Source organism: Pteronotus mesoamericanus, unplaced genomic scaffold (assembly GCF_021234165.1).
Source record: "Pteronotus mesoamericanus isolate MK-2021 breed Mesoamerican mustached bat unplaced genomic scaffold, CSHL_Meso_final scaffold_636, whole genome shotgun sequence".
Classification (NCBI taxonomy): Eukaryota; Metazoa; Chordata; class Mammalia; order Chiroptera; family Mormoopidae; genus Pteronotus; species Pteronotus mesoamericanus.
Window position 1 is genome coordinate 2528009 of NW_026555324.1, and position 26635 is coordinate 2554643.

General features: G+C 51.5%; 1 protein-coding gene across 3 annotated transcripts; it reads left to right on the forward strand.

Moving 5' to 3' along the window:
* Positions 1-23518, forward strand: SLC44A2 (solute carrier family 44 member 2 (CTL2 blood group)). Of its 3 annotated transcripts, none has more exons than XM_054562194.1 (22): positions 1-153; positions 12224-12272; positions 13871-13944; positions 14073-14157; positions 14735-14819; positions 15004-15114; positions 15188-15248; positions 15338-15461; positions 15578-15661; positions 15755-15867; positions 17264-17395; positions 17493-17592; positions 17670-17762; positions 17936-18023; positions 18544-18806; positions 18892-18986; positions 19564-19667; positions 19767-19840; positions 19929-19999; positions 20150-20238; positions 21324-21408; positions 21853-23518. In XM_054562194.1, the coding sequence occupies exons 1-22, from the start codon at positions 123-125 to the stop codon at positions 21972-21974; spliced, it is 2133 nt and encodes a 710-aa protein (XP_054418169.1). In that variant the 5' UTR covers positions 1-122; the 3' UTR covers positions 21975-23518. The 3 variants fall into 3 exon arrangements, with proteins under 3 accessions (XP_054418169.1, XP_054418168.1, XP_054418170.1); XM_054562193.1 differs by lacking the exon at positions 1-153 and adding an exon at positions 11551-11738; XM_054562195.1 differs by lacking the exon at positions 1-153 and adding an exon at positions 11551-11738 and having other exon boundaries at positions 22248-23518.
* Positions 23519-26635: the final 3117 nt, after the last annotated feature.

Sequence of the window (26635 nt, forward strand, 5' to 3'; positions counted from 1 at the left end):
GGAGCCCGCAGGGCGGGCCGGGCGGAGCCGGACTGAGGCGGGGCACTGCAGCCCGCCGAGCCTCCCGCCCGCCCGGGCTGGGGTCGCGCTGGCTCGGATTCCCCTCCCGGCCCGCCGTGGCCATGGAGGACGACAGGAAGGACGGAGCCTACGGTAGGACTCGCCTCTGCCCCGCGACCGCCTTTGCTGAGTTGGGGGGGGGCCTCAGGGGAGGTAGACGTCTGACATCTTAAACACCCACGCTGCTGCTGGGGCCCGCTCCCTGGGCCCGCACTCCTCTCTGCGCCGAGCCCACTACCCCTGTTCCCGCCAGGTCGCCCTGCGTCCCCTCCCGGGAGCCCCTGCTCTCTCTCCGGCTGATGGGCCGGTACGCACGGCGCATGCTCTGCCCGGGAGGTCCCGTTATCTGGGCGGCTCAGATGCCAGGCGGGGGAGGGGAGGCGCGGCGATCCGGGCTCGGGAAAGGGACAGGGCCCCCTCCTCTTCCAGTCCCCTTTGTCCACTTGTTCCTCCTACCCACATCCCCCTGGAAATCGCCGTCCCGGGCTTTTGGCCCGACGGGGGAAACTGAGGCGAGACTTGGCAGACCGAATGCAAGGGTGGAAGTCTATCCGGTCTTGCTCGCCGCGTGGGAAAGGCGGAAAACAAGGCGCCTCCAATGAGGGGGCAGGTAGGAAGCCGGAAACAATTAGCAAACTTTCCCCGTCCTGTGCAAATGGTTGGGGGTGCCCCCTGCAATTTTGCAAGATCGAGGCGACTGGAGCCCCCTCCCGCGCACCTCTGAGGACGGTCTGCACCTCTGGAGCCCAGGGAACGGCGGCAAGATGAGGACCGTCCCCTACCACACCCCACAGCGCTTCTCTTCCCGGGGTTCCCACGGCCGGGCGGGGATTGGGGGAAACAGTCCTCAGTTTCTCCTTTCTCTTCTCCATTTTGGGTTCTTAGGTCTAAGCTGGTCCCACGCCCCTTGAGGCACTGCCTTCGGGCAAAGAGGCCCGCAGCCCCTCCCTGTGTGAGGGGAACTTCCTGGAAACCGTGAGACTAAATCGTTTTGGGGAAGGGGCCGGAAACCACTTAAAAATAAAGAAAAACTAGTCTACTAGAGCTGTGGCTCCCTTCCTCCCCCACAAGGGACTCTGACCTTAGGAGGCTGCAAAGAGACAGTAGGGGGAGGCCGAGACCCTCCCTGCCCAGCCCAGGGAAGAGGGAGACAGGGGGACCTGGCCACCACCCAGCCACTCTCCTCCTTGCTTGAAACTGCCAATCTCTCAAGGGGCCCCCTTGTTCTTAATTTTGGCTCAGGTCCCAGACCCTGCAGCTGCCCTTGCTGTGGGTCCCTTCAGTGCGGCCGGCTAGCTTCAATCTTTGAATTTCAGCACAGTTCCCTGCCGGCCTGTGGGCAGCACTTGAGGAATCTTTGGGCTCCCTGAGGCCAGGCTGAGGTAGGGATGGAGAGACAGAGTGGACAATAATATCATTCACTCAGCCTTGAATTTGGTCAAAAAGAGCTAGCCATGGACGGGCCTGCACAAACCCTCCCAGGCCCTGCCAGGCGCTCACCCGAGACAGGGGACCTTTGTACCCAGCAGACCTTATGCTGGGCACTGGGAGCACATTCCATCTCAGGTATTTTTTGAGCATCACTTAGGCGGGGCCTAAACACTGAGGACACCACAGTGAACAAAGCAGAATCCTTGACCACAGGGAATGGACAAGGGAGTGAATATGTAATTCTAGGTTGTTGTAAGTGCTGTGGAGCAAGGAACAGGATACCGAGTGTGTGGAGAAAATTGTCTGGGATTATTTTAGGTGACCAAGGGCTGGAGGTTGAGCCAATGGCTGTGGGAAAATTTGGAAGAAGTAAGATTCAGGCCAAGGGAACAGTAAACAAGTCACACAGTTGCTGTTATGAGGCTCAGAGGAGCCCAAGGTGGAGGCTTCAGCTGGATCTTGCAGCCAGGCTCTCACCTCCTCTAAGGGGGCCACATGGCTTGACTCCTCCAAGTGCAGGAAGGTCTCCCTTCACTTGTAAAAAGTCTACTCACATCAGAACCAAAAACCTGGGGCCCTTGGGTTGCCAGATAACGGAGACCTTCCCTTAGGGAACAGTGTGCAAGAGTGTCTCATATCCTTCCCTTGTACCCCAGTGCTCTCTGTGAATTTAGGAGGCGACAGCAGACAAACACAAGCTCAGATCCTGGCTCTAACACGAGCTGCATGGCCCTGAGCAGGTTAGTGATGTCTCTGAAACCCTATCCTCGTCTGTAAGGCTGGGCCTGCCGGGAACCATTTGCGCAGTTCCTGGCAAGTTCTTTGTGCTCAGGAGGCCTCTGGGGCTGGTCCTACTGGGGGACATGGATTTTCCATGAGCGGATAGAGAAGCAGCCCTCTCTGTTAGAACAGGACCTGGGCTGACCTGGGCAGGGCAGGAAGTTCCCATCTTATGAGGCAGTGTGTCTAGGGGAAGGCAGTGGCTCCAAGGGAAACCCTGAAATGGCTCCCAGCCCTGACAGATGACAGCAATGGGCATTGCTATCCTTAGCGTGAACCTCATGGAATAAGATTCTAGAACCTAAAACAATAGACTCTATTGGGGGGCGGGGATAGGAAAAAAAGGAATTGTACTTGTTTAAAAAAAGATTCCATGGCCCATTTCCCTAGAGTCCAGTTCAGTAAGCAATGCTGTCCTGGCGCCTGATTGGGAAAACAACTCAAACAAACAAACTGTTGGTAAAGGGTATTTACTTCTTAATTGCAGCTTTTCAAAAAAGAGATCGCCCTGGCCAGAGTGGTTCAGTTCGTTGGAGTGTCTTCCTATGAACTGAAAGGTTGCGAGTTCGATTCCCATCAGGACACATGCCTGGGTTGTGGGTTTGGTCTCTGGTTAGCAGGTGCAAGAGGCAACTGATCAATGTTTCTCGCCCTCCCTTGCTCCCTCCCTTCCCCGTGCCCCGCCCCCCCCCCCCCCCCCGCCAATAAAGCAAAACAAAACCCTTGTTTAAAAAAAAGAGATAATATGTGATATATTCACATGCTTCAAAATACAAAAGGCTTTATGGCTTTATTATGAAAAGGTTCCTTCTTATATGCTCTCCCTGCCCCACACTCCTGCTGGAAGTGCATCAGTATCACAACATCTAATGTTGACTTCCAGATGGAAGCTTCCCGTGCAAATACATACATACATATTCTTCATTTTGTGGTTTCTCTGTTTTTCTTTTACAAAAATGTCAGCAAATCCCTAGAGTGCTAGCTTCATGAGGCAGGATTGCATGTCTGTTTGGTTTGAAGTTGTATTGACAGTGCCTGGTACTTAGTAGATGCTCAACAAATATTTGTTGAATGAAATGTGTTTGTTTCACATGTTGCTTTTTGTTTTTTCTTAATATATGTTGGAGATGATCTCTCATGTCAGTGCCTGGAAAGCTTCCTCCATCATTTCTGGCAGTTACATCAAGTAGTGCATTTGTGGGTGGACCATCTTATATTTAATAAATTAAGGGGAATATTTTAAACTTCTTATTGAAGCAGAAAATATATACATAAAAGAGTTCAGTTCCTAAATTTCGAGGCTCCAGGAGTTTTCACGCCCATGGAACCCGGTACCCAGTTCAGGAAAAAAACATTACCAGCACCACGGACGCCCCTCCTGCCCAAGGAGGGCCGATCAGTTTTATTATTTGGGGGGTGTGTGGGGGGTAAAAAACATAACACAAAATTTATTATTTTAACTTTTTAAGTATATGAAAAAATATATACAACAGAGGTGATACGTGAACCACAAAGCTTAAAAATCCTTAACATTTGGCCTTCAGGAGAAAAAAATTTGCAGACCTCTGGTAAAACCTTTTCATCAGCCCTGAAAAGTTCTCTTATGCCCTTGCCCCATCAATCCTCAAAGGGAGGGTTATTTTTAAATATGATTTTTAACCTCTTAAATAAACACAATTTATATATTTTCTGTGGCGGCTGGAAATTAAAAATAAGCCTTCAACCGCACCCAAGATTTTAGACTTCCACCTGAAAGAACTCTTCAGAAACCCTCAGCCAGCTGTCCTCATCCCAGGGGTAAGGTCGCCAAGGAGTCTCCAGAACCTAGTCTCATTTCTCTGTGTGTGGCATTTGTATCTTTTTATAGCTCCTCAGGCTGATTTAATGAAAAATTTCACTGTCCCCTGAGGAGGATACTATGTTGCCCTGTAAAAAGATGAAGTAGGTTTAACCTCTCTGATGGGGAGCAATTCCGATTACCTTAGTACGTGTGACAAAACTCAGGGATGAAACTACAAATCTGCTTGTATATGTGAACTGTACACAGTGTCTGGAAGGAGGAGAGGGAAATTAAAGAGAGAAACTTCTCCCCGGGAGAGGAAGCGAGGTCTCTGGGCCAGGGGGCAGAGGAAGAGTGGCGTCTCCTAGTCTGAAGTCTTGTTCTGGTGGAAGTTTTTATCTTGATGAGCATACAGGGTTACTTAATCTAAACAAGTTTATTCATAATCTCCTTCAGCAAACAGTTATTGTGCAGGTGACTTGCGCCCAGTTCTGCTCTAGATTCTGGAAACACTGCAGGCCCTGTGTCTGTGGTGCTGACATTCTAGAATGGAAACCAGACAAGAAATGAGATGAATGAGGGAAATTCTTAGAATGTCAGAGAAGGGCTTTGGAGAAAAATAAAGCAGGAAGGAGGGGGTAGGAGTGATATGTATATGTTCTGGAGGCAGAGTTTAAACTTGGAAGTGGAAGGGTCAGAGAAGGCCGTCCTGAGGGGAGCAGAGCAAGGGAGGGAGCAGCGTAGAGTGGTTCAGGCAGCTGGCACAGCCTGCGCAAAGGCCTTGGGGTGGGATTGTGTCTGATGTGTTTTGGGAGCAGTGAGGAAGCCTGTGTGGCTGGAGTATAGGGACCAGGGGTAGAAGGGGAGGAGGTGAGGGCAAGAAGGGGATGGAAGCAGCGTGCACAGAGCCTTTGGGCCGTGGGCAGGATTTTGCTCCGAGAGAGATGGGAGCCACTGAGAGTACGGAGCCGAGGAGGAGCCTGGCCTGACACGAGTGTTCATGGATGCTCCCTGGGCGCTAGGGGCTGCAGTGGTAGAGACCAGGAGACCTGGACAGAGGTGATAACACTAGTTGAGTGCATAAGTCCCCCAGTACCAAGGTGCTAAATGAACACATCTAAATACAAAAAAAGCAAACCACAGAGCCCTGACTCTCAGCCAGGTTCCGGAAGCCGGCACTAGCTCTGTTCCACTCCCAGTTCCATTCTTTCTAGTTCTATACCATCTTTACCTTTCATATCCCTGAACCTTTTGTATCTATACCTTTCATATACCTGAGCCTCAGTTTTTCTGTCCATAAAATGGTGTTAACAATAGTATCAGCTCCCTCCGTCTCCAGGGCTTAGTGAACTGATACAAGTACAGCATTAAGCCCAGATGGTGGTCCATGGCAAACGGTCAGTTAATCAGAGTTATTCATCAAGCGACGTTCAAGAGCATGGGGGGTAAGGAGCCAAGTCCAAATCCCAGCTCCTGCTGGCTGTGTGTGATTTTGGGCAAGTAATAAACATTGACGTGCCTCAATTTTTATATTGTACCATCTACCTCAGAGCCTCATGAGGATGACATGAGTTTCCAGAAGTAAATGCTGGGCCCCAGTAGGTGCTCTATGTTTTGTTCGTAGCGATATGACCAGTGGAATCGCTTCCAGCTTTCCCACCTACGTGCTGTCCCAAAAACCTTTGTCAAAGGTTCCTGCCTGAGTGGCTGGGATGCCCATTCCTCAGGCACAGACTTCTGCGAAGGCAAGGGTAAGCCAGACTGGTTGTGGAGGTGAGGCCTTTAGCCACCGTAGGCCTTGGGGACTTGGCTGGTATCCGGAAGCCGTAGGGGCTGGGTAGTACTGGATGTCCTGGCACCAGCATGGTAACCAGGGAGCCTGTGTTTGGTTCTCTTATCTCTTACGCCTGCTGCTTGGGATGGGCTGGCCACTGTGCCCAGCAAAGTGGAGACCCAAAGGACATCTCGGCAAACCACCCCCACCCCTAGCCTGGCCTAATGACTCAGCTTTCCCACGCCTTCTCCCCTACCGTTGTCGTATCTTTAGCTCTGTCTCTCCCAGTGACTGCCAAAGAAAAAGCCTGGGTTGAAGCCAGAGGGGCCTTGGTTTGTTTTATAGATCCATCACTCATCAGCTGTATGGTCTAAGCCAGTGAGGGGCCTCAGTGTGCCTCCTCTGACAAATGGGACCATGCGCCTGGGTTGTTGAAGCCTGCACCCCTGTGCTAAGTGCTTTTTTAGCATCAAGTCCTGGCAACACCGACAAAGCAAATGCAAGTTTTAGTCCTATTCTCAAGACAGGAAATGGCAGCCTAGAGAAGAAAAGGACATAGTTTCCTCACCCACATTGCAGGGGAATAACTGACATGCCTTACCACTTCCAGTTGTTACCAGGAGAGCACATGAAACACTGGCACACACTCGGACTCTGCATGTAGGTCCACGGCCTAGGGACCAGGAGGTGGCAAAATCTGTAAAAGTTGAGAGAACAACAATTTTCAGCTTTGCGGTCCACACACAATCTCTTGCCGCTACTCAGCTGTGCCCATGTAGTGTGAAAACAGCCAGACGGTATGAAAATGAGCATGGCTCTGTGCCTTGGAAACTTGATCGGTGACCAGTAACATTTGACTGTCACATAATTTTTGCATGACCAAATAGTCTTCCTCTTTTGATGTCTTTCAGCCATTTAAAAATGTAAAGACCATTTGTGGCTCTGGGTTATATGAGAACAAGCGATGGGCAGATATGCCCCGCTGGTGACATTTTGTCAACCCCTGGCTTAAATGGTAAGAACACTGTGATAGGCAGAATAATGGTCCCCCCGAAGATGCCCACACCCTAATTCCTGGAACCTGTGACTGTGTTACTTTACATGGCAAAAGGGAATTTGCAGAAGAAATTACATGAAGGATTTTGAGATGGGGAATTTATCCGGAGTGATCCAGGTGGGCCGAGGACAATGGTCCTTTTAAAGGAAAGGGGGAGGCCGGGAGGGGTCGGGGGAGACAGGGACAATGGAAGCAGGTGTGGGCTTGATGGGAGTGCTGGCTCTGAGGATGAAGGAAGAGGACACAAGGCAAGGGGGGCAGCTTCTAGAAACTGAAACAGGGAGGGAGAGAGAACCTACAGAAGGAATGCGGCTTTGCCAGCATCTTGATTTTAGCCCATTGAGATGCACTTTGGACATCTGACTTCCAGGATTAGAAGACAATAAATTTGTGGTGTTTTAAGCCACTTAGTTGGTGGTATTTGTTACAAGAGACAGGAAACTCGTAGAGACACTAACTTAGGAACTGGTGGCCCAGTACCGTCTTTGTGGCCACCTGCACAGTGTTTCTTTCTGGGCCTCAGTTTCTGCACCTGTCAGAGGGAGCGGGGCGTATAATGGTAGGATCAACGCTCACAAAGTTGTTCAAAGAATGAACTGAGGTCAACTGCGTGATATTTTAAAAGAGTGCCTGGCACAGGGCGAACAGGTCAGTAACTGGAGGCTCTGGGACATTTGGACTTTTCTCATTACTGCTGCGCAGCTTTGCTGCAAAGATCAGCAGGCTCCCATCCTCCAGGGTTTGGAGCAGGCTCATTATCAGAAACCATCAGTATTTGCCTTGCACCTCCCTTCCTCCCTACCCAGTAATTTCAGTGAGAGCTAAATGGAACCCATCAGATGACAGTACCAGTGTTCCCTCTTATATTTCTTAAGTGCCCACTAGGCCAGGCCCTGAGCCAAGCCTACGCCAGGTGCCGCTCTCTGCATCTTTAGTTCCATCTTACAGAGGGATAATTCAAGTTCACACAGCAACATCATGGTTCAGCTGTCCCAGTGGCAGCCACTGATTTCCCTGAGAGCTGAGATTCCCCTAAGTGTCTTCCGTTCCCCAGCCTGGCCTGGTATGCTCCTACCCAGACTCCCTTAGTGGTTCCCACTTACCCATCAGACCTGGAGCGGGGACCCACCGGTTGTTGCTAGGCGACTGAGCAAGCTGCTTCCCCTCCCTGAGCCTTGGTTTCCTCTGCTGTAACATGGGCTGATGACAGGACCTCCAATATGGTGAAGAGCAGGGAGCCAGTGGCTGAAAGGCCCTCCTCTGTTAGCACCAGCTGCTAGTGGCTGCTCCCACTCTGCCAGTCTGGCTGTCATTTAGCTGACACAAGAAACTCTTGGTGCTCCTTTTCTCTCTCCTCCGCCCTCCTTACCAGTCTCACCTCTTAGATGGTAGAAATATGCTCCTGTGTTTTCCCTTCATACTTGTAATCATTTTGAGTTTTTATATGTTTGCATGACTAATCCATGTGGAATTGTTTTTGCTATGTGCAGAGGGTGGAATTAACTTTATTTTCTTCCAAATGCAGTCAAGTCTACTGACTGATTTATCCTTTTTCTGCCAACTGGAAATTCCACATTTGGGGTGTGTAAAAATTCTTTTATGTGTAAAACTTATAGATTATTTTTTAAAATATGCGCACCTGGAAAACTCTAAGATGCATTTTAATATTCAGTCTTAACTACACATTTGACCCTTAAACAACATGGAAGTTAGGGGTGCTGATACCCCACACAGTGGATAACCTGCATGTAACTTGACTCCCCCAAAACTTAACTACTAATAGCCTACTGTCGACCAGCAGCCTTATCGATAACAAGCAGTTGATTAACACGTATTTTGTATGCTACATGTATTATATACTGTGTTCTTACAATAAAGCAAGCTAGAGAAAACATTATTAAGAAAATCACAAGGAAGAGACAATACATTTATGGCACTGTACATATTTATTAAAAAATAGCCACATAAATGGACCCGCACAGTTCAGACCCATTTCGTTCATGGGTCAGCTGTATATACATGGATTATATACTGTGGTTATTCATTCAACAAATACTTCTGGAGAGCCTATTCTATGCCAGGTGCTATGCTGGGTACTGGGGACACTGCCACAGACAAAACAAAAATATAAATCCCTGCCCTTGGGCATGGGAGCAGACAACAAACAATCAATGCATAAATGTGCGACAGACATGTCAGGTAGTGGTAAGAAACAAAAGAAAGTAAGGTGATTTAAAGGTGGGGGAAAGGGTGCTGTTTTAGGTAGGAGGGTCGGAGAAAGCCTCTCGAGGAGGTGCTCTTTGAGCGGAGGCCTGAAGGAGGTGGAGCCACGTGGACTTCCTGGGGAAGACCTTACTAGGTGGTGAAGGGAGTACGTACAAAGGTCCCGAGTCGAGACCATGCCTGGTGAATTTTCAGCGTAACCAGGAGGCCAGTGAGGCTGGAATGAAATGAGCAAAGGTGAGAGGGAGGAGGTGGGGGCTGTGAGGAGACAGCGCCTCGTGGGCTATAGTGAAGAGTCAGGCTTCTCCCCTGAGTGAGGTGGGAGCCACGGAGGGTTTTGGGCAAAGGAAGGATGTGCCCTGACTCAGGTGTTTATAGGCTCCTCTGGCCATGGTGGGAGGAACACAGTGGGGTATAAGGGTGGGAGCTGAGAGACCAGGGTAGTGACACCTGCACTGGTCCAGGCGAGAGATGATGGCCATGTGACAAGGGTTTGGGCCAAGGAGTGAGTGAGCTATGGTTGGATACTGCATAGATTCTGAAGGTAGAGCTGATGTTAAGCAGAGAGCCACCCCAGGTTTCTGGCCTGAGTGCTCTGGAAGACAGTTGCCACTCCTGAGTTGAGGCAGGTCAGGGGACCCTCAGGTAGGGACTTGGATGTGACAGTGCTGAGTGTGAGACGCCCATGAGCACTGTATGTGGGGCACTGGGAGACAGGCATCTCGGGCGTGCAGCTTGGGAGCCAGGCTCTCTGCAGGGACTGCTATTTGGGAATCAGGATGGAGTTGGCTGAAGTCCTGAGCCCACAGGAGTGACCCCAAGAGACCTAGTGTATCTGGGGAGAGAAGAAGCTGCGGCCTGGGCACTCCTCAGACTGCGTGGGGTGGGACTAGTTGGCTTTGCAGCCAGGGACCTCAGGAACCACAGGATGTCTTTAGGGGGCTTGGTCACTCAAGGCCATGGCTTGGAGCCTTGGGCCTTGCCTGTTTGCTGAAGTCTGTGGGCGAGGGGTGAGGCAGGGCCTCCACAGCTCTAGGCCACGGAATGGAGGTGACCTTTCTCTAGGAATGCCGGGTGAGTGATCAAAGCGGGGGTAGGAGTCGGGGTGGGGGTGGGGACTGTGAGGCAGCAGCTTTGATTAGACAGCACCAAGTGTATATGACCGCACTGTATAATCCCATGTTAACTGTATGCCCCACGCTGAATATATATTCCTGCCAGCTACACCCCCATGCCAACTGTTTATGGTTAGCTGTACTGTAAAGTATACAGCTGGCCCCAATGGCTGTTGGGAGATGCAGTGAGACTGAGGGAGTATATGGTTTGCATGGGGGTGGATGGTTTGTGTGGGGGGTCCTGCCAGCTGACCTTGCACCCTCTGCCAGTTGTATACCCCCAGAGTGACTGTACAACTTCATAGGGACTATACATCTCCACCCCTACTGTATACCCCACATTGATTAGCACCTCATTGTCTACCTCCATGTCAGCTCTACAGCTCCATACAGACTGTATAATGCCCCGTGCAGTATCCCCCATACCTACTGTATGCCCCCACATTGGTTGAACGCCCCTACACAGCACAGCACATCCATTCCAACTGTAAGCCCCGCCCCATCTGTACACGGCCTGGCATCCCATGCCTGGTCTTTGACCAGTTTCTGTTTTATACTTCTGCCCCATTTCACAGTTGAGGAGGCAGACTCGGCGCAGGCAAGCGCTCCATTGGCCTAAGTGCCCTCTGGCTCAGTTAAATCCGGGGCCACCCAGTAAAGTGTTGGCTCCACAAGACACAAGATTGGGTCTCTCTGATTTGCCACTCCAGGGCCTGCTCCCAGTAGGGGCTCAATAAACACGTGTTCCACAAAACAATGGCTTCTGGATTCATAATTGTGAGATGTACAGGGATGATGAGTTCAAGTGTGTAGCTTTGGGGGCCACAAAGGGACCAGCTGGGGACAGTGCCAGGCAGGAATGTTGGCATGGGGGCTGCCGGCCCCAGTTCGCCCGTTGTCAAGAAACAGGCCACGTGGATTTTTATAGGAACTCTCCCCATGTTTAACTCTTGGTATTTAATTTTTCAAAAACGCAGCCTAAAATAAAGTACATCCACTGGTTGGAGAATTTGCAGCTCAAGTACTTCACAAACGGGTGTTTGGGGTCAACCATCTACCGGTTTTGCGGCCCCCCCGCTGGAAATTGACTTCCTTGTGCCTCAGTTTCCACACCTAGAGGATGGGGCGACATTGGACGCCCTTTCAGGGTTGAGAGGCGTGCGGCCCGGCGAGGGGCTGAGGGCGGGCCCAGGGTGAAGCCACAGGGGTTCCCCGCGTGGGGGCTGGGCAGGGGGCGGGGAGGGCTAAATCCGGCCGGCCGTTGAGTGGCGGGAGCAGCTGCCGCCCCGCCCGGCCTCTCCTCCCTGTTGGTCTCTTGGCAGCTGCTCCGCTGGGGCCGGTCTGACTGGTTTGGGCCGCCCCGCCCGGCTCCTTGGGAGGAGCCGCCGCCAGCCTGTCGGTCCTACGTCCCTCCCTCGGGACGCCCACGCGGCCAGACCCCTGGGCCGTAGGGGCGCGGGAGCAGGCGGGCGGCCGCAGGGATGGGGGGCGAGCAGCAGCATTACTACGGGAAGCACGGTAGGCAGCCCCCGTCCTGCACCCGAGCCCGGCCACTGGGAGGGAGCGGAGGGAATGCCGATCTCTGTAGCCACCCCCTACCGTGGCCTGCCAGCACCCCCCCACGTCTTACCCCCCGAAAGTCTCTCAGAGGTCCCTCCAAATCCCTTCAGTCGAAGGGCCCGTTGAAGCCCCCTCCGCAGTACTCCTGTGGGGCTTCCACCTGGGACTCTCCCCTTCCTGCCTAGCTCCCTGGGAGCCCCCATTCCAGTTCCCTCCCCAGTGGGTGGCCCCCAGCTGATAAATCCATTTAGCAGCTCCTCCCGCAGCCCCCGCCTGCTCTGCTGGGGGCTTCGGTGTGCCCTCTGCTGGAGTTTAGATGAGGCAGAAAATCCGCAGGGTCTCTGAAATTTACTCCTGGGGCCAAAGATACCCCTAGGAACCATCTGGGAGAAGGTGGTCTCCCAGCCCCTTGGCCCAGCCACCTCCGTTTTGCTGATTTTCAGGAACTCCACAGAAGTATGACCCCACCTTCAAAGGACCCATTTACAACAGGTAAGGGCTCTGGGTTCCTGTGGCGTGGAGGGGGTGTCTTTGCTAATATTGCCCCACCCCTGTTTCCTCATACTCCCCCATCAGTTCTCCAACAAGCTGGTGATCAATATTTGCAAATTGACGATAAAAGGACTAATTTCCGTAATTTACAGAGTTCTCACGAACTAGTTAAAAAAAAAAACAAACCAACTCAGGCAAAATACTGGAACAAGAAATAGACAATGAAGTTATGGAAAAATGTTCAGACTTACTGGAGAGTAAAGGAATGTAATTTAAAACAATAACCAGATAGAATTTCCTATCACAGATTAGCAAAGATAAAGTTATATTGACACATGTTCTGCTCTGAAAATAATCGTTGCTGTCTTTTAGAGGGAATTTGGAAATATCAAAATTTTAAATATGCAGCTTTTCCAAAAATTAAAATTCAAGGGAAAAAATCTTTATAAACCTTGCACACATGGACAAAAATGTATGAAATAGCTTTTTTAAAATCGCAAAAATCCAACTATCTGAATGTCCCTCCTGTGCAACTAGTTAGCTAAGTTGCAGTGGATCCTTAGGTTATAATATTACACAGTTAAAGTGTACAAGAGTCCTAAGTAGTGATATGGACCCTCAATATATTGGGCAAAAAAAGCAAGACACAAAACAATGAGTGTATCATATCATACTTAAGAAAAATAATTTGTTTTAACATTGGTACCTAATAAGTAACCCAAAGGACTCACAAGAAATCATTAACAGGCTACTTATGGGCAGGGGTGTGTGTGTTTGTGAGAAGGGGACATTTCTTTATAACATACATTCCCATTTTGTGTTTTTTTTTTTAAATAACTTTTTAAAAAGATTTTATTTATTTTTAGAGAGAGGGGAAGGGAGGGAGAGAGGGAGAGAGAGAGAGGGTGTGGTTGCCTCTTGTGTGACCCCTACTGAGGACCAGGCCTGCAACCCAGGCGTGTGCCCTGACTGGGAATCGAGCTGGCAACCCTTTGGTTCATAGGCCAGCACTCAATCCACCAGCCAAGGCAAAAGAGTTCAAATTTTTTAAAACATTAATATGTAATGTTGATAAAGATGCAGGAAAAAAGACACTCAATCGAAAGAATGTTGTACGTTGCTGCAACCTGTTTTGAGGATAGTGTAGTATTAGATATTAAAGCTTAAAATGTATGTACCCTTTGGCATAACATTTGCATAACTCAGGAGCATGTACCCAAATAACATATAGCTGTTAAGTGTGTGTGCAGGGTTCAATGGGTCTGGGAGGCCCTGGTTCCAATAGCTCGATTAGAGTAGTGTCCCCAGCCTTTTGGGCACCAGGGACAGATTTCATGGAAGACAGTTTTTCCCTGGACCAGGGGTAGGAGGGGGTCGGTTTCGGGATGATTTAAGTGCATTACATTCAAGCTCACCTTATGCTGTGCAGCCCAGTTCCCAGCAGGCACTGACCAGTACCAGTCCGTAGCCCAGAGGTTGGAGACAGCCTGGGTTAGACCTTTGTCTCTGCAATGCCAGGGTTATGGGTTTGATCCGCGATCAGGGTATGATACTCAGGACACCAAGGCATTCACCGTGACACTGTCCCTTGCTCCCAGGGGCTGCACAGACATCATTTGCTGTGTGTTCCTCCTCCTGGCCATCGTGGGCTACGTGGCTGTAGGGATCATAGGTGAGTGGAGGAGGGGACAGGACTCGGGGTTCTAGGGTGAGCGGGCAAGCCACAGTCTCTGGGAGAGGAGTAGGGCTGGCGCCGAGGAGTGGCAGGCAGTGCCTCAGCATCTCTGGATTCCTCCATAGCTTGGACCCATGGGGACCCTCGAAAGGTGATCTATCCCACTGATAGCCGAGGCCAGTTCTGTGGGCAGAAGGGCACGAAAAATGCGTAAGTCTGGCTTCTTGGGGCCTGATGGGTCTGGGGAGGAATGGGCAGGAGGGCTTTGTGAGCTCTGGGGAGAAGGATCTAGGCTTCTCCTGACTCCATCCGTTAGTCCAACAAATATTTCTAAAACTCCCGTCATCCTCAGCTGCTGTACTAGGCCTTGGGGACACAGCATTAAATGAGACATTACGAGTCTTGTCCTCTGGAGACCCATGTTTTATGGGAGAGACAGAGAGGAGACAGTATCGGATATGATGTCAGATGGTCATGAACAGCTGAGGTAAAAAAATGGAGGTTATACCACTCCCTGTAAAAGTGAGGGCTATGCCACTCCCTGGCTGTGTGACCTGGAGCAAGTGTCTCAACCTCTCTGGGCCCTATTTTCCTCATCTCCAAAATGGGCATTATAATAGTCCCATCCTAACACGGCTGCTGTGGTGGTTAGATGAGCTTATTATGTGTTCAGAACTTGGAACAGCACCTGACCATGGAGTTGCTGCTGCTGCAGTTATTATCGTTGTTCTCATTAAGATATTTTATGTAAGGTGGTTGAGTTTCCGCCTCCTTTCCCCAACCCCAGGAACAAACCCTTCCTGTTTTATTTCAACATTGTGAAGTGTGCCAGCCCCCTGGTCCTGCTGGAATTCCAGTGTCCCACCCCCCAGGTAACTTGTCCCCTCCCCATCCCTCCTCTGTGCCTCATTTCCATCACGAGGTCCTTTTTTCCCTGTAGTGATGGCTTCTCACCCAGCTTTTTCTTTTTCCCTGGTAAACGGGAGGTGGAGCTGTGTCTGAGTGGGGATCAGGTACCTGACCGCACCCAACCCTGCCTCCTGCCCCCGCCCCCAGATCTGCGTGGAGAAGTGCCCCAACCGATACCTCACCTACCTGAATGCTCGCGCTTCCCAGGACTGGGAGTACTACAAGCAGTTCTGCGTGCCTGGCTTCCAGGACAGCAAGGTGAGGGGGGCGCCTAGGCAGGGCCAGGTAGAGGGAGCTGGTCTGGGGGTTTAACTGCCCCATCTCTCAACAGGGTGTGGTTGAGGTGCTTCGGGATGGCGACTGCCCCGCGGTCCTCACTCCTAGCACACCCTGTGAGTCTGGAGTCCTGTGAGTTCAGGTGGGGTGTGGGGAGGTGTCCGGGGCTCAGCTTGACTGCTGTTCCATCCCCTGCTCCATGCAGTGGCCCAGCGGTGCTTCCCAGCCATCCACGCCCACAAGGGGGTCCTCATGGTGGGCAACGAGACAACCTATGAGGATGGGCACGGCGGTCGGAAAAACATCACTGAGCTGATTGAGGGCGCCAAGTGAGGACGGTGGCCCACCGCACTGGCATTGTGCTTTCCTGGGAGGGACAGGGCATCCCCTGGGGCTGGACTAATCAGGGAGAGGTCTGACCCTGCCCTGGACTGCCTTTCTCCAGGAAGGCCAATGGGGTGCTGGAGGCTCGGCAGCTAGCCATGCGGATATTTGAAGATTACACAGTCTCCTGGTACTGGATTGTCATGTAAGATGGAAGGGACGGTGGGCTTTCCTGGGATGGGCAGTCTGAAGCTGATGAGAGGGTGAGGCCCGCTCATGTCCCCATTTTATGCCCCAGAGGTCTGGTCATTGCTATGGTGATGAGCCTCCTGTTCGTCGTGCTGCTCCGCTTCCTGGCTGGCATTATGGTCTGGGTGATGATCGTCATGGTGATTCTGGTACTGGGCTACGGTACGTTTTCCCTTCCTTTCTGCTTCCCTCCCCATTGTTTGAAAAATGCTCATGCCCTTTGACCTGGCACTGGTCCATCAAGAATCTTCTAAGCCATCTGATCTCCTCTGTCCTTTACTTGGCAGATTTGTGAAGATGTTCATCTCGCTGTCATTTATGGCAGCAGACACTGGAAAACAATCTCAGTGCTCATTCTAGGGGGGGATGGGTTAAATCATAGTCTTCCAAACTAGGGCCTGGATCGGCTTTTTTTTTTTTTTTTTTAACGAGCTTTATCAGAAAAAAGCAAATCCTGGATCTGCATTTTATTGACACCAAATGGCATTCACAAGCAGCCTGCTCAAGACAGTGGCTATGGTTGCATGCTCTGTCACCAGAAAGCTGGGGGCTTCCAATGCTGGTTCTGCCAACTCCTCACTGTGACCTTGGGCAAGTGATCCAACCTCCCTTTGCCTCAATTTCTTCTTCTATGAAATGAGGATAATTAATATTTACTCATTAGGAGGCTTAATGAGAAGAAGAGCATATGTGGAGGAAATGGGAAAACTGAGGCCTGTGGAGTCTAGAGGTCAAGGTGAAAACCCAGTGCTATATATTCTGATTATTCATTTAAACTTTCCAGGAGGAAAGATGGCCTGATGTGCAACCTAATCAGAGGACACAGTTATTAAAATAGTCATGTCATTAGTGGTTATTCTAGCTGGATACTGGCATTTGAGGCAATTAGACTTTTTTTTTTTAACTTTATCTGATTTTTATAGTTTCTTCTATAAAGAGCTAAGAGGAATGCTGAAATTCCCTAATGCTGCCCACGGGATGTCAACACCCATGGGCTTCCTTCCTGCCCATGAATCATTGTTACAGTTGCAAGGGGGTCAGAGGAAAGCCTCAGGCCACCCAGCATTGAGACACTTAATCATTCATTCATTCATTCATTCATTCATCAAACATGTACTGAATACCTGCTGTCTTCTAGGCAGTTTACTAGGTGCTGGGCTTATACCAATGAATAAAACAGGACAAAACCTTGCTCCTGTGGAGCTTATATTCCTGGGTGTATGGGGAAGATGGTCAAGAAACAAACCAGAAAACCCTCTAAGATGTCAAAGCAGAGAAGAGGGATAAGGAGTGTGAGAGCATAACATTCTAAAAAGGGGAAGGGTTTCTGGAAGTTCTTGTGAGAAGGTGACATTTCAGCACAGGAGGATTTGAAGGATCTGATGGGGAAAGAATGTACCAGGAAGTGAGGACAGCAAATGCGAAGGCCCTGGCAGCAGCAAGCACCGGCAGCCCCTCTCGGCCTGTTTTTGCTTTTGTTAAATTGCAGTGGTTGTACCCGCTTTGCTACATTGGGGGAGTAGTCGGCAGGCTGTAGCATGGCGATTTCTCTGTGCAGGTATATTTCACTGCTACATGGAGTATGCCCGACTCCGTGGTGAAGCTGGCTCCGACATCTCCCTGGTGGACCTCGGCTTTCAGACAGACTTCCGTGTGTACCTGCATTTGCGGCAGACCTGGATGGCCTTCAGTGAGTCCCAACCCCCCATTTCTACCTCTGGTTAGGTCTGGGAGATAGTGGGGAACCCAGGCAGCTGGCAGACTCGGCCACCCTCTGCCCTCTGCAGTGATAATTCTGAGCATCCTTGAGGTTGTTATCATCTTGCTGCTCATCTTTCTACGGAAGAGAATTCTCATCGCCATTGCACTCATCAAAGAAGCCAGCAGGTGGGTGCCAGGGTGTTGGGCTAGGGTGATCCCAGGGCTGCTCAGGCCCTGATGCCCATGTCTCTGCTCCTCCCCAGGGCTGTGGGATATGTGATGTGTTCCTTGCTGTACCCACTGGTCACCTTCTTCCTGCTGTGCCTTTGCATCGCCTACTGGGCCAGCACTGCTGTGTATCCACTGTCAGACCCCGGTTCCTAATCCCATGGATGGCTAAAGACCACACTTGCCTGGAAGTGACCTGTGGCTTTGGGGAGGTCCAAAACTTGGTGGGGGAAGGGATCCTTTCCCACAAGCCCCGGGAGCACCCCCATCTCAGACCTTGGGTTCCTTAACAAGTCTCCAGCTTCCTGTCCACTTCCAACGAAGCCATTTATAAGATCTTCGATGATATCACCACCTGCCCAGTTATAGGGAAAACCTGCAACCCTGAGGTGGGTGTCCAGAGTTAGGGGGTGGCTATTTCCCCAGCAGCCCCTAGAGGGTCTGAAACCTTTCATTCCAACTTGAGGACCATTCAGCAAACATTTGGCGCCTGCTGTCTGCCCTGTGCTGGATATGAGGGACGTGGAGAAGAGATCCAACTTGGCAGCTTCCACACCCCTCTCTTAACCCAGTGATGGTCCGTTCTTCTAGAACTTCGTCTTTGCCTTCCATAAGCCCCTGTCCTTTCCATGTGGCCAGCCCGCTGACACATGACCCTACCCTGATCCCCAAGATAGCCTATGCTGCCTCATTGACACCCATTGAAGTTCATTCTGTAATCCCCTGGTCTTGTTTCTAGAGCCTCTTTTACAAGCCCCAGTCCTGAACCTCCAGTCCCCTGACTTAACCCTGATTCCCCTGACTCCTGTCTCACGAGCCCCTGGTACTGCTGACCCAGACCTGCTGCCGAGAGCCCACTCAGAGCCCCAGGTCCCCGTGGTGTGACTGGGCTCTGTATCCCTCCCACAGACCTTCCCCTCCTCCAATGAATCCCGCCTATGTCCTGGAGCCCACTGCCAGTTCGCCTTCTATGGTGGTGAGTCGGGTTACCACCGGGCCCTCCTGGGCCTGCAGATCTTCAATGCCTTCATGTTCTTCTGGCTGGCCAACTTTGTGCTGGCGCTAGGCCAGGTCACGCTAGCTGGCGCCTTCGCTTCGTACTACTGGGCCCTGCACAAGCCAGATGACCTGCCTGCCTTCCCGCTCTTCTCTTCCTTCAGCCGGGCGCTCAGGTGGGACCCCACGTGGGCTGGTGGTGGGGGTGAGATATGGTGGAGGAGACCTGGTCCAGCCACTGACCATGCCCTTGGCCTGCAGGTATCACACAGGCTCCCTGGCCTTTGGTGCCCTCATTCTGGCCATTGTACAGATCATCCGAGTGATACTAGAGTATTTGGATCAGCGCCTGAAAGGTGAGGCCCAGATGCTGTGGCCTTTGGCCTTAAGTTGGGGAGGCAGACTGAGGGGCAAATTGAAATTGGTTCTTGCTTGGGAGCAAGGCTAAAGGGATGGGACAGTGGTTGGTTTCTGATGATGGGGGGCCTGAAGGGCTTGGGTGATCGGTTCCTGCTATGGAGATGCTGCTGAGAGCCCATTGGGTAACGATCTGAGAGTGCAGGGCCAATAGGCTTGGGCCATTATTGGTTCCTGAAGAGAAAGGGTTGGGCTGGGATTTGTTCTGAGGAGGGTGGGACTAAGGTGTGGAGCTGGGATTAATTGAACTATGGGAGCCTGCAAGGTTTGGTGTCTGCCTGGGAGGCCGGGCCAGAGCAGTGGTGTGGGTTGTGATTGGTTCCTGTCTCAGAGGCTGGGCTGAAAAGCTTTGAGATTGGGTCTCTCGTTGGAGGCATCTCCCCCAAGTGTTCTGGACCACGGAGTCTCCTCTTGTCTCTGAGAAGGTGGGCTCTGGGAGTCCTACGCTGTGGCGAGTGTGCATAATGAGGATGTGGGGGTGTCCCCTCCCCTTCATACCCCTCCATTCTCTTCCAGCTGCGGACAACAAGTTTGCCAAGTTCCTCATGGTCTGTCTCAAATGCTGTTTCTGGTGTCTAGAGAAGTTCATCAAATTCCTCAACAGGAATGCCTACATCATGGTTTGTAGGCCTGGGAACCAACCCACCAGCTTCTACTGGGTGGGAGGAACCCTCATTCCCACCCAGGGGGCCTGATCCTTCCCTCCTACCTGCCTCCAGATTGCCATCTATGGTACAAACTTCTGCACCTCAGCCAAGAACGCCTTCTTCCTGCTGATGAGAAACATCATCAGGTCAGAGAAAATGCCATTCTCTTGCCACTTCCCACCTCCCCCAGTCCCTAAGTCAACGTTCACACCTGCTCCTCATGCCCCCTTGCAGAGTGGCTGTCCTGGACAAAGTTACTGACTTCCTCTTCCTGTTGGGCAAACTTCTGATTGTGGGTAGCGTGGGTGAGTGCTGCTTGCCCAGCCTGTCTGGCTGCGGGAATCTCCTGGGCTGTGGGGTCCCCGTGTCTTTTTTCTGCGATGGGTTGGATCTTTGTGGGGGACTACTTCCTTTAGCCGAAACCTCAACCATCTTGGTTTTGTCCCCCTCTCCAGGAATCCTGGCTTTCTTCTTCTTCACCCACCGTATTAGGATCATACAAGACACAGCACCGCCTCTCAATTATTACTGGGTCCCTATACTGGTATGGAACTTTGGGGATGGGCAGGTGTTCGGGAAGAAGGAGCTATTGGGACTCACCGGGCCCTCTTTGACTGGATAGCTATAGGTGGGGGTCAGAAGTAGGGGATTGGTTATTTATTCCCACAAACATTTCTTAAGCACCTACTATGTACCACGCGCAGAAAACTTACAGTTCAGATTGCAAACTGGTACATGCCAGGGGGCAGGATTTTAAGCCTGTGGAAATTTGGAGCCTGTGGGGGAAGAGTTTTGCAGGTCTGGAAGTCAAGGCAGTTTCACTGTGCAAGTGATATCAGACCTAAGGTCTGAAGGAGATGCAGGCAATAACCAGGCATAGGGAACAGGGACAGAGGCCCAAGGTGGCACCATACAGGCAGGAAACCAGTGAGGCTGGTGTGGAGGGAGATAAGGGCAGGGAGGTGAGAGGCCCTGGAGGGGTTAGGTCATCACCCCTAGGAAGCAGGAAACCTGAGTATAGGCCTTGGAGCTCTATGGCCTAGATTCCTATCTTAGTGCTCTTTGCTAGTTCTAGGATATGTAACTTTGGGCAAGTTATTTAATCTCTGTAAGGTCCACTGTCTTCAGTCGATAAATGTATATCAGGTACCTACCAAGGCCTTATGAGTCACTGAACTATTGGGGTTATTGCAATAATCGAGAAAGACACACTGTAGTGGAGATGTGGGCATTACACCTGTAATGCCCTAAACATGCGTGGAATTGCAGCCAGATGAAGATCTTAAAGGATAGGGTGCCCAGTACTAGGTTCTGGATGTCAGAGGCAGCTTCTTGGAGGAGGTGGTACCTGGGGACTTGATGTTTGAGCTTAAAGCAAATAATGAGGAAGCATAATAAACTAGACTAAGTCGGGGCACCAGCATATGCAAAGGCCCTGGGATTGAAGAGAGCAGAGAACTTCCTGTGGATCGGAGGGCCCTGCCCACAGAGGTCAGGAATTTGGCAGGTTGTTACTCTAAGGAGGGCTTATCAGCAGAGGAATGAGGATCCCTCCTTGCGAGGAGCAGGGTGGGTGGGAATTGCCCTGGGCAGCCTTGGGAGGGAAACATCTCCTGTCCCCTCATACAGACTGTGATCATCGGTTCCTACCTGATTGCCCATGGCTTCTTCAGTGTCTACGGCATGTGTGTGGACACGTTGTTCCTCTGCTTCTGTGAGTGACCGCTCACCCCGACGCTTGCTGGGCCCTGACTCCCTTCTCCCCTCTGGGCAGAACGTCTTCCCATGGGGCTACACGTGCACCTGCCTGATGCCCCCAGCTTCCCAGGGACTGGCTGTCCCTGATCCTAGGGCCCTGGCATGCCCTTTCAGCTTCCTCCCTGCGCTCAGAGCTCCTCCACCCTATTGTCCCCTGGTTTAGGCTGCAGCTGGAAGGCTCTGCCCCTGGGCCCTTGGCTTCCGAGTTTCCAGCTTCGTTGGGGGGAATCTGTGGCTGCCACTAACTCTGGTCTCTCAATCTATCTGTTTTTGTTTTTGTTTTCTCTTTTCTCTTCCTCTCCTCCATGCCTGCTGGCTTCCCTGTTCTTCCCTGCCTCCCTCTTCCCCTCCCTTCCTGACCACCCCATTTTCCCCCTGCCGGTGCCTGGGGGGAGCCCAGGTGAGGACCTGGAAAGGAATGACGGCTCTCAGGAGCGACCCTACTACATGTCGCCTGAGCTGAGAGACATCCTGTTGAAGGGGAGTGCGGAGGAGGGGAAGCGGGCAGAAGTCGAGGAGTAGGAGGCGTAGAGAAGGAGGGAGGCCAGCTTGCGGCCTGGCAGGCCTCCCTGTTTCTGCCCTGTAGACTGGGGGTGCATGCGGGGCTTCCTTGCCTGGGAGTGTGGGGAGCGTGCGTGTGTCCCATTCCCGAGCCCCCTGTAGCCTGCCCCTCTCCAGTCCCAGTGTGTCTTGCTTCCTAACCCTCTGAGGCTTCTGTGGCCCCCGCCCGCCCCGTCCCCAGAGGCCCTGCCTGTGAGCTCCCCTCATGCCATCTGCTCTGGGGTCTCTCTGCAGTGGAGGACCTGGAGAGGAATGACGGCTCGGCCGAGAGGCCTTACTTCATGTCTTCCAGTCTCAAGAAGCTTTTGAACAAGACGAACAAGAAGCTGGCGGAGTCTTAAAGGCCCCGCCTTCCCTCACCTCCCTGCAAAGCTTCACACTGGGTGCTGTGTAGCTGGGTCAGAACTGCCAGTCCATTGGGCTGGCCCGAAGTCCTGTCACTGCCACCCCGCCATCATCCAGTTACCACCAGTTTCTGGGGACCTGGAGGATTTGTGGCATCTCCTCCCTCTGCCAAGAGTCAGTCAGACTTTTCATGGTGGCCTCCGCAAGACTGAGCGACGATGAGTCAGTCCAGCCCTCACTGGCCCTGATGGGAAGAAGTCCCATGAAGGCTCTTGATGTGTCTGGCATGCGATGGGGTCCAGGCTCTGTGGGCTGCCTCAGCCTTCCTGTTCCCTCGTATGGTGGGATGGCATTTGTGTCGGGGAGCCATGGCCACAGTACACTGCAGCTCCTAAAGGACCTGGTTCACTGTATTTGCTCAAGCCCGGACTGAGCCCCTTCTCACAGCTGAACAACTGGCTCACAGGCCACCATGTACATTTCTTCATTATTTTTTTTAACTTGTCTATGCGTTAAAAGGTGTATTAGGTTTTCTTTCCCGTCTGTCTCAACAGCTGAGATGGGGCCACTGAGGAGTGCCTTCTGTTATCTGGTATGGCTGCAGTGGGGTATGGTGTGCGTGCCCAAGTGGGGGTGTCTTCTGGTGTGGGGGCAGCAGCGCACCCTGTTCGTTGATGGGGGATGAGGGAGTGAGACTCTTTGGGAGGCTGCTTTGAGCAGGAGGGAGGAGACCACTAACAGCGGCCTAATGGAAACCTGCTGGCTGGCTGGATTTTCTCCCCTTCCTCTGCCAGTTATTGACACAGCTCTCTTTGTAAGAGAGAAAAGAAACTGAATCCACCCAAGGGACAATTTCAGGGGAAGGGGTGCAGGGCAGACGCCATGTGCGTACCGGGCCTCCCTGCCTGGTCACCTCATCTTGAGGATCCTTTTGCCAAATTTGTTGAACTCAGGACCTGGTTTCCTGGTTCCTTCTCCATATCTTAAGGCCCCCGACTTCATGTCTTTGTTCATCAGCACCGTTCTAGGATCCTGGAGAGGGAGAAATTCCCACCTGGGGTCTCCATGTCCTGTGCCTGTTGCCGGCCCTCCCTCCCGTGTTCTCTCCACACACCCCTGCGTGTAACTGCATTCCAACCACTAATAAAGTGCCTATTGTAACAGCATCTGGGCCTTGAGTATTTGTGGGGTCACTGGGAGGCTGGTAGGGAGAACCCCAGCTTTGACTGCCCTGGGATTCTCTGAGTTGGGGTGACTGTGCCCACGGGAAGGCAGGCCAGGAAGCCCTGTCTGCTGGCCCGTGTGTCTGCCTGAATTCCACCCCACCTTGCAAGTGGCTCAGGTTTCTCCTGAACAAATATCCCTTATTAGGTTCTGGTGCCTAGACTCCAGAAGGCAGCCATGGGCCATCCACCTCCCACCCCACCCTCTCAGTCACATGGCCTGGACACGTGGCCCCGCCTGCTTTGTCTCCTGGCCCAGGCACCTGAGGTGCACAGTTGGGTCTAAGTGATTAGGACCTGGAAAGTTGCACCTTGCCTGGCTGCCTGGAGGCTCACTGCCGCCCCCTGGTGCCAGCTGTCACTGTCATTTCGCGGAGTACCTCACCATGTTAATTGCCTTTCCCTGCCCCACTGTGTGTCCCCTTCCCTGAAATTTTTTAATAAGCCACTTTTTTTTAGCACTTCCTATTTGTGTACCATACCTTCTATTGCTCTCCCAATTAATTAAGGGGGAAAAGGAGTGATGTCTAAATATTGCCCAGCCAGCAGGAAAGGGGCCAAGGAGGCATCTGAATCCAGGTTTCCTTCACCCCACAAGCTACACCCGTACCTGTGCTGATGCTCTCTGGGTTCCCTTGTTCACCCCCAGCCCTCAAGTATGTTTTTTCCTTACCTCAGCTCCTGTTTGCCTCCAGCATATTTCCTAAACCTGCCCACTTCTCCCTCTATCTTCAGCTCCCAGCCCTCATTCTCACTCACCTGGACTAGTACAGTCCCTCACCCTGGTCCCTAGCTCATGCCATCATGCCCCTGCCTCCACTGTGTCTCCCACAGGTGCAAAAGGAGACCTGTGAACAACTGAGTGCACTTCTCTGCTCAAGAATGCTCCGTGGCTCCCATCTTACTCAGGGTGCAAGCCAAAGTCCTCCTTGCAGCCCACGAGGCCGGCCGTCCCATCATCACCAACTACTCAGGCCCCAGGGCTTGTGCCTGAACTGCCGCCCCCGCCTCCCTCCTTGAATGGCTAGCTCCTCCTCCTTCCACTTTCAGCTTAGGGATCATCTCCTCAGGAAGCCTTCCCTGCTCATCTAAAGTTGGCCTCTCTTGGTGACAACCATGTCACCCTGTTTATTTTTTTCAGAGCACTTGTCACAATCTGCAATTACTAATTTGTGTTTTCACTTACTAAATGGTCAGCCTTCTCATCCAGAGTGTCAGCTCAAAGGGGAGCCTCCTCTTTACCACCTTTGTTTGGGATGGCTAACGTTCATTTCTGTGATTTGTAACTCTGAAATGTCCAGATCCACAATGACCCAGGATCAGGCCAGGCCAGGGCGAGAGGGACCACTGTCCTTTTATTTTATTTTATATATATTTTAAATACTTTATTTATTTGTTTATTTTAGAGAAGGGAAGAAAGGTAGAGAGAGAAACATCAAAGTGTAGTTGTCTCTCGTGTGTCCCCTACTGGGGACCTGGCCTGCAACCCAGGCATGTGCTCTAGGCTGGGAATCGAACCTGCAAACCTTTGGTTCGCAGGCCAGGACTCAATCCACTGAGTCACACCAGCCAGGGCAGCAGTGGGGTTCTGATTGGCCAGACTCAGGGTGAAGGCTGGGAGGCAGGAATAAAGCCGGGGAGAGGTGGCTTCCCCAAGGCAAGCCTCAGTTGTCAGAACGAGAAGACCCAGCTGCTTTGGGGTAAGATAGCAAGAACCAGGGCAAGAGCAAGAGTCCTGGCAGATGAAGATGATGACCTTAAGGTGGTTGGGGTCCCACACGTGTCCCAAATAATAGCATCACTGTGTCTGGCTCTGTATTTTTCCCACACAAGCCTCAGCATTCTGAGGCTCCAATGATGGGGCTACAACTTAGCTTCACTTTCACTCCACTTTTAATTTTAAAAATTGTCATAAAATACACGTAAAATGTACCACCTTAACTATTTTTTAGCGCCCAGTTCATTAAGTACCTTCACAATGTTGTGCAAACATCACTGCCATCCAGCTCCAGGACTCTCTTCATCTCCCCCAGTACAAACTGTGTCCCCATTAAACAACTTATCATCCCCTCTCCCCCTGCCACCCACCATTCTTACTGTCTCTGTGAATTTGACTCCTCCAGGGATCTCGTATAAGTGGAATCCTGCAGTAGTTGTGCTTTTGTGACTGACTGACTTCGCTTAGCATATGCCTTCAAGGTCCATCCATGCTGTAGCATGTGTCAGGCTTTCCTTCCTTTTGAAGGTTAAATAATAACTGCATTGTATGAATACACATTATTTATCCATTCATCCTTTTATGGACACTTGAATAGTTTCCACTTTTTGTTTATTGTGAATAATGCTATGCACATGGGTGTGCAAATCTCTCTTCCAGACTCCGCTTTCAATTGCTGGATCATATGGTTATTTTACATTTAATTTTTTGAGGAAACAGTACTTTTTCTTGCTCCATCTTTTCACTCAGCTTTCCTCTGGACTGGTTTCATCCTCTGTCAATTTCTGTCATTAAAGAACACACCCCACCCCCTAGCCACACCTTCTATTTCCCTGGTTTCAAGACCTGAGAAAGGAGGGCTTCTCTTGCTCCACAGTTCCAAGACCTGGTGCCCACTGGCTCTGATTGGCCCAATTTTGTCCTCTACTACAAAGCTAATTACTGTGGCCAGGTGATGGGCCTCATTTTGGAGTCAAGCCGTGGGGATCTGCTTATGGAACTCCAGAGTGAGAAAGGTAGAGGGGTGGTTCCCCACAGCACTGTGGTCAGCCCATGTCCACTCTGTTGAGATGGTGGGAAGGTTAGCTGCATGGCTCAAAGCTTTCAAGGGGAGTTTTTGGGTATAATCAGGGAAGTCAGCAGGAGAAATATATGAAGATGAAGAAGACAAGTGGATGATGTTCATGAGGACATTGAAGTCCTGAGGATGGCAGAACCTGTTTAGAGGGAGTGCAAACGAGGGACAGACTTTAATCTTCAACCAGTGAGGGGGAGGGTGTAATGGGGAGAAGAGGGGTATAGCCAGATGACAGGGCATGTCAGCTCAGGCAAGGAAG

Excerpts from the sequence above, each read along its gene's own strand:
- SLC44A2 (XM_054562193.1), top strand. The coding sequence starts at position 11,702 with ATGGGGGGCGAGCAGCAGCATTACTACGGGAAGCACG. Across the intron at positions 15,868-17,263 it reads GATTCTGGTACTGGGCTACG|GTATATTTCACTGCTACATG; the intron begins GTACGTTTTCCC and ends TTCTCTGTGCAG. Across the intron at positions 18,024-18,543 it reads GGAAAACCTGCAACCCTGAG|ACCTTCCCCTCCTCCAATGA; the intron begins GTGGGTGTCCAG and ends TCCCTCCCACAG.